General features: G+C 51.1%; 4 protein-coding genes across 4 annotated transcripts, besides 6 other annotated features; all 4 read left to right on the forward strand.

The window, feature by feature from the left end:
- The first annotated feature begins 193 nt into the window (after window positions 1-193).
- Window positions 194-223: a microsatellite.
- A 455-nt stretch (window positions 224-678) lies between these two features.
- Window positions 679-1,137, forward strand: Tco025E_08592 (putative RNA-binding protein; the record flags this gene model as incomplete). Its single annotated transcript, XM_029375437.1, has 1 exon — window positions 679-1,137. The coding sequence occupies one exon, from the start codon at window positions 679-681 to the stop codon at window positions 1,135-1,137; it is 459 nt and encodes a 152-aa protein (XP_029224435.1).
- Window positions 1,138-1,145: 8 nt separating this feature from the next.
- Window positions 1,146-1,176: a microsatellite.
- Window positions 1,177-1,344: 168 nt separating this feature from the next.
- Window positions 1,345-1,373: a microsatellite.
- Window positions 1,374-1,455: 82 nt separating this feature from the next.
- Tco025E_08593 (putative amino acid permease) lies at window positions 1,456-3,603 on the forward strand (the record flags this gene model as incomplete). Its single annotated transcript, XM_029375438.1, has 1 exon — window positions 1,456-3,603. The coding sequence occupies one exon, from the start codon at window positions 1,456-1,458 to the stop codon at window positions 3,601-3,603; it is 2,148 nt and encodes a 715-aa protein (XP_029224436.1).
- A 16-nt stretch (window positions 3,604-3,619) lies between these two features.
- Window positions 3,620-3,646: a microsatellite.
- An 87-nt stretch (window positions 3,647-3,733) lies between these two features.
- Window positions 3,734-3,760: a microsatellite.
- A 429-nt stretch (window positions 3,761-4,189) lies between these two features.
- Tco025E_08594 (uncharacterized protein) lies at window positions 4,190-4,966 on the forward strand (the record flags this gene model as incomplete). Its single annotated transcript, XM_029375439.1, has 1 exon — window positions 4,190-4,966. One exon carries the CDS (start codon window positions 4,190-4,192, stop codon window positions 4,964-4,966), a length of 777 nt encoding a protein of 258 aa, XP_029224437.1.
- A 354-nt stretch (window positions 4,967-5,320) lies between these two features.
- Window positions 5,321-6,631, forward strand: Tco025E_08595 (meiosis-specific nuclear structural 1; the record flags this gene model as incomplete). The annotated part of the gene is made up of 1 exon (XM_029375440.1): window positions 5,321-6,631. One exon carries the CDS (start codon window positions 5,321-5,323, stop codon window positions 6,629-6,631), a length of 1,311 nt encoding a protein of 436 aa, XP_029224438.1.
- Window positions 6,632-6,665: 34 nt separating this feature from the next.
- Window positions 6,666-6,694: a microsatellite.

A 6,694-nucleotide genomic window follows, 5' to 3' on the forward strand; every position in this document is an offset into this window, starting at 1 on the left:
GGGCGATGAATACTTTTGCCTATTTCCCCCTTTTTTTTTCTGGTTAGTTCAGTAAAAAATGCTGTGAGAGTACAAGCGGAAAAAAGTAAGCCAATCGGGGAGGCAAGCGGGACGTCTTCGAACTAGAGGCGACGGGTGATGTTTGCCTGGGCACTCACGTCCATTGCTTTATGCTTCTTTTTTATTCTGTGCATGTATGTGTGTGGTTGTCGTTGTTGTTGTTTTCTTCCTTTGTGTGTGCGTATTGAGTGGGGGAGGGGCTGGAAGAGGGAATTATGAATTTAGTACTACATTCATAATTACATCCTTCCTTCCTCTCGCTTGCCTCCGTTCGGGTGGAGTAGGACAACGGGGATGCGGAGGACAGTGTGGAGGGAGCAGGAGGAAATAGAGCGGGAAGGGGGGAATAAAGTATAGGGCGGGGGGTGAGAGGAGCTTGCAAGGGGCGTGGTTGCAAGCAAAAGCGAGGGACCACAGTTATGCAACCCAAGGCCTTTGTCCGTTTTCCTGGCTTCGTGTCCGTGGTGCTGCGCGTCACCTTCTGCCCCCTCTTTTTTTTTTTTGTTGTGTGTGCACTCGCTCTCATTGGTAACGGCTATGGACGGTGAATACGCACAAATGCCGCACACTCATCCGTTCCTTACAAAAACACAGTGTAGAAACATTTTTAGACGTTTCATGTCTTCCTCGGCGGTCTTGTTTGTAGGAAATATTCCCACAGTCACCAACGTCCAATACCTTGAGCGTCTTTTTTCTGCCTATGGCCACGTGAAACAAGTCAAGATGCTCCAAGAGGGCCCTAGTCAGTACGCGGAGGTGACGTATAGCGCCGTGGATGACGCGGATTGTGCCATAGCCGCTCTTCATTCTCGCTACTGCGCGTCAAAGAATCTTCCTCTAGTGGTTATGTACCACCGTAGCAGTCCGTCGGTTTCGGAATACGGACGTGCGGTGGGCAAGGAGTACGCTGCGGCCTTTGCAGAGGACCGCGACCCTTTGCCCATACCGCTAGAGGTCTTCGACGTGAACTTTGAGCGAACCGACGTCCCACCCCCACCCTCAGAGGCGGAAATGTTTGAAGGATCCAACTGGAAAAGCTATAATGGTGCTTCACACGAAGGAGGGGAAGCCGTTTAGTCATTCATTTATTTTATTATTATTATTATTATTTTTTATCTTTTCCTGCTTCCCGTCTAATTTGCGGAGTATTGCAATTGCTGTGACGCCAATGCTCCTGAGAAAGTAATACACAATAATGAAAACGAATCAAAAACCTGGAAGCGAGATGTGAACGATCCCAATTATTACCCACTTATTTGCGCCCCAGTGATGCACACGCTCACGCACACACACACACACACACACACACACACGCAGGCTGCGTCTGACTGCAGAATAAATAGTGGTCTTTGTTATCTTCTCTTCTTCCTTGCAGAGTATATTGTACGGTAAAGAATGACCGATGACCAGGCTTCAATTCCCTTATCGTTCGCTAGTGCAAGGGAATTGACTTCCGGATTGCAGGGGTTTGAAGTCCGCCAAAGACCGTACCAAACAGCCACCCTAAGGGGAGGTGTTTTAAGACATGCATGGGAGCTTGCACCGCGCGGCGCTGTTTTTTACCTAAAGCGAAGTTTTGGAGAACCACGCGAAGTGCCGCTCCTGTCGCTTGGCCGTGGCACATCGGATCCTCCCCAGGGAGAGACGAGTGTTGATGGATCGACGAATGTTGCCGGGGACCCCCTTGAAGTTCCTGGAGTGACTCAACCGACGTTGGGGCAGCTACGTGCAACTGCAATTGCGGGAAACGACATTACTTCATCTTGTCTCTACACAACGGGGATCGTCGTCTCTGCAGCTGGCCGTTTTTCGTGTTTTTCTTCTTTACTTGTTTCTATTGTTTTGTACCTTTTTCGTGGGGTTTACGCGGAGGTGTTTAGCGCCCTCCCCATGAATGGTGGGACTTATAATGCCATGCTGAACACAATTGATAAAAACTGGGCCTCTCTGGCAGCTATTTTGTCCACCCTCAGTTACATTGCGACAGCCGTGACAAGTGCCGCATCTGCTGGGGACTATCTTGCGTTTCAATGGAGTGCGATACCATCGAAGTGGAGTTCTTTGGGTGTCCTCGCTTTTTTTGCCATCTTGACTCTACTGGGCATGCGGGAGTCGTCCTATGTGGCAACCGGTGTTTTTATTATTCATATGGCGACACTTTTTACGATACTCATATCTTCTCTCGTTTACGTCGCAAAAGACCATGGCCAGGTGCTCCGCAATAGCTGGAACTCTCCATCTCCAGTTGCTAATCCGTACGATAACTGGGCGGGTTGTATTTTCTTTGGTTATTCCAGTGCATTGCTGGGAGTGTCAGGCTTTGAAACCAGTTCCAATTACATTGAGGACCAACTGCCAGGAGTATATCCAAAGACGCTTCGTAACATGTGGCTTGTTGTGACTCTGGTGAATCCCGCGTTGTCTATACTCGCAATTGGTGTTGTTCCCATTGAGAAATTGGTGCAGAATTCAACTTTCAGTTTGGCGCTATTGGCACAGACAACCGTGGGTGAGTGGCTTAAACTGGTTGTTGTGGTGGACGCTGCCTTGGTTCTATCGGGGGCTGTCCTTACCGCGTACATTGGTATCCAGGGCCTTCACCGACAACTGGCTCTTGATCGTGTCATACCTGCCTTTTTCTTGTCTGTAAACCGTTGGCGCGGAACTCCGCATTTTATCATCATCGGTTTTGCCCTCATATCATGCTCGCTGCGACTCCTCGTGAACGACATGTCGACACTTGGAGGCGTCTACGCCGTCGCCTTCTTATGTGTACTGATGCTGTTGTGCTTAGGCAGCTTTTTCCTCAAGTACAGGCGCGGCAAATTGCCTAGGAAACCCATCATTTCTCCCATCCTTGTGCTACTGGCATTGCTCTTGGTTGTGGCGGGCCTTGCGGGCAGCATCGTACGCGCCCCTCAAAATGCCCTTTACTTCGCCATCTACTTTGTTGTCCTCCTGTCCATTGTGGTCGTCACAAGAATGCGGGTTTCTCTGTTTCGGCTGTTGTACGACCTCGTCCCCGGACGCTACCCTCGCGTGAAGCAGCGGATGAGTTCCATTGTTGCATCGCTGCGGCGGTTTCCCGTGGTGTACTTTGCGAAGCAGCCTGAGATTGACGTGTTGAACAAGGTCATTCAATACATCATTGACAACGAGGACACACACACGGTAAGGGTCATCCACATGCTCGACGCAAGCTACTCACGCGACTCCAGCACGGTATTCATGAGCACCTGCCCAGACGAGTACGTGCACAATAAAGAGGAAGAAGTGAAGGCGGGTAATAATTTGGCGTTGAAAAATAAAGCTGAGCAGACAGCAATGCAAGAAATGGAAACCTGCTGCGCCATCATTGATCAACTTTACCCAAAACTGACAATCGAACTCCTCTTCGTGCTCGCCCCATTCACCCCGAGGGCCGTCTACGAAGTTTCGGCCGAGCTTCAAGTGCCACGCAATTTTATGTTTATGGGTTGCCCTGGCGATCGCTTTCCACATAGTCTTGTTCAATTTGGTGGCCTACGTGTTATCACGTACTGAGTCGTTGACACGCAGCGTGTGTGTGTGTGCGTGTGTGTGTGTGGTTTTTTTATTAAAGAGATTTCTTGAGGAATAGTCACTATTTACGTGTTTTATGTGCAACAGACACCCTGAAAACCATCTCGCCATGTTTTATTTTTATTTTTATTTTTATTTTCATGGTTTTTATTTTTGTAGAGGCAATGAAAATGCTAACTGCTGGTAGACCCCTCACGGCCATCCCTCCCCGCCTCGGCGCGCGGAGCCGGGGTAGGAGCCACATTTAGCATTGTCCTTTTCGCAAGTGATTTAGTGATATGTAAATGCGAAGGAGGTGATTCGGGCTCGATATTGGATTAATGTTCATGTGTTCCTCATAGCACTACACGATTTTTCAGTCTCACCCTACTCGTTTTTATTTTTAGGGATAAATAAACACTAGGCTATTCCTCCTTGTTTCTCGTATATATTTATTGAGGTGAGCTATTATTGCTGCTTCTGCTATTCTTGCTTTGGCTTCGTCCAGTCGCCCTCGCCTTCTCTTTCTTCAATTTTTCCTCTTTGCGACACCCTCATGGCTCTCCATGAGTAGACGCCTGCATGCTTGATGGCAACCGCTTGCGATGGTTCCACTGGTTCACTTCAACACCTCCATCGCGAGTATGTGGCGTTACTGGAGGAGTTGCACGTGCTGCAGACGGAATGGCACAGTGCGGCGTCACGCAAACTAGTACTGGAGGCATCTGCAGCCTCGACTACCGCACAAACTGACGCGGTGAAGCCTATTCGGCGTCGTCTCTCGGAGTTGCAGAAGGAGCATGCGCTGCTTGGCCAACAGAGCAAATTCCTTCAGGCGCAGGTGGAGGAGGCGAAGAAGCTGTACAAGAGCGTCTGTGGGGAGTCCTCCATGCTCGTTAGGGGTGTCTTTGATGATAGGCAGAAGCTGGAAGAGGAGTATATGCAGGTGATGCGTTTAGTTGACCAGTTTGACCCAAACCTGCAAGAGGACGCGGCCCTGGTGAAGGCCGCCCTCGCGGAGCAGCGCGTGGAGATGCGTGTGCTGCAGGAGACATTGGATGCCGTGAAGCAGTCCATGGTGCCTAATGAATTTGGTGGGCTTCCGCAACACTCCAAGGCGCTGCTGACGCTGCCGTCAAACCCTCTCGTGGAGGTTCCCATGGACGAGGTCTTGGTCCCGGTGCCGCATGGAAGACTGCGACTTCTTACCGGTCCCCGTGGCGATGGCCTGCAGCAACTGCGGGACCGACACAAGGTGGCGGCGTCCGTTGTCTGTCTCAACGAGACGGTGGCGGTGAGGGTGCGGGGGCACACGGCAGGCGTCAAAAATTGCGTCCTTGACATTCGTCATGCCTTGTCTTGCTAAGAAAACGAGGAGGAGGACGGCAGGAAGTTCGAAAAGAGGAGAGGGTGCAACAAGCACAGCAGCAACTCTAACAAAGGAAGTGAAACTCCCACGCTCTTTCTCTCTTTGTCTTTTTTTTCTTTTTTCTATTCTTGCCTCAGCGTATCGCCCTGATTTTTCAATTATTATCTGAGCCTTTCCCCCGCCCCCATCATGATCGCTGGCACAGCATATTTCCCCAGTGTTCATAAGCGCCTCTGACATCTATTTGTGCTTCTCTGCCCTCTGCTTTTTTTTCTTTTTTCTTTTCCTCCTCAGTGCACCTTCCCAGGCTGCTGCTGTTGCTTCCGTTGCTGTTGTAGCCCGGGAAACGCGATGGACGCAAACAATGCCCGTGTGGAGCGGCTCCGCCGCGTCAACCGCTACAAGGCGGTACAGGCGGAACTTGCCCTTCAAAGGGAGGAGGAGGAGTTCAAGGCGAGTCGGGAAAGGAAGATGAACGCTGCGGCTCGCGACGAGGCTCTCGCAAAGCAGCTGGCGGAGGAGCAGCGACTCGACTTACTGGACACAAAAATGCTTCAACTTGTCCGTACTTTTCCGGAACTTCGGAACCTGGAGGGACAGCTAAAGCACGCCTTGATGAAGCAAGGGCGCAAGGATCAAGTGGAGGAGATGCGGCAGTTACGAGAACGGCAGTTGCAGGAGGAGAAGGACTACATCGCTTACTTGAACGAGCAAGAGAAACTTGCCAAGGCCAAGGAGGAGGAACGCCGTAGAAGAGAAATTGAGGCGTTTCAGCGGCACCAGGCAGCGCAGCTGGATCTCATTGGGGAAAGAAAAGCCGTTGCTGAAAGAGAGGCCGAGGAGCGACGGAAGGAGCGGCTAGCTGTTGACGCGGTAGTGGCCCGAGTCCACGAGAAGGATTTTCTTGAGGCCTTGGAGCGGCGTGAAAAACAACGAAAGTTGCAAGTTGAACACGATGAGTTTTATCGGCTCCGTGCAGAGATTAAAGAGGCAGAGAGACAACGCGAGTTGCGGGAAGAAGAGGCCATCAACGCCTACATCGCTGAGCAGGGCCGTCGGAAGGAGACAGACGAGAAGTTGGCACGAGAGAGAGAAGCTACCAAGACCAGAATTCTCGAGGAGCAGAGCAAGAAGATTGCGGAGGAGCAGGCCAAACGTGAGGAGCTGGAGAGCTTGTTAAATGACTACTACGAGGCTGAGCGTCTGGCGAAGGAACGCAAGGCGATGAAGGATGAAAAGGAAGCACGGGAGAGGTTTGCAGAGGCGGTGAAGGAGGAGAATTGGAAGCTCATTCAGGCTCACCAGAAGGAAAAGGAGGCAGAGCGCGCCGAGGAAATCAAGTTGCGCCAGCTGATGATGGAAGATCTCGCACGAAAGGCCAAAATGGACCGGTTGTCACGGCAACGCCAGTTGCAGCTGAAGCAGGAACACGCACTGGAAGCAGAAAAGATGCTCGAGGCGCGCAGGGAGCTCAAGCGGGAGGAGGAGCGCCAGGCTGCTCTTCTCGAGGAACAGGAGAGAAAACGTCAAGAGGAACTGCTAGAGTACATTCGTCGCGCACGTGCGCAACTTCTTGCTGATTATTTGCCACGACTGGGCGAATTTGTGCCAGCACATGTGCTCACGGTGGAGGAAAAGAAACAGTATGGCATCATAAAGTGAAAGCTTTTGTTTTTTCCCTCTGCCTCTATCTCTCTGTGTCTGGGTGTGTGTGTGTGTGTGTGT

Source organism: Trypanosoma conorhini (assembly GCF_003719485.1).
Source record: "Trypanosoma conorhini strain 025E chromosome Unknown Tco_14.4_contig_00821, whole genome shotgun sequence".
NCBI classification, from domain to species: Eukaryota; Euglenozoa; class Kinetoplastea; order Trypanosomatida; family Trypanosomatidae; genus Trypanosoma; species Trypanosoma conorhini.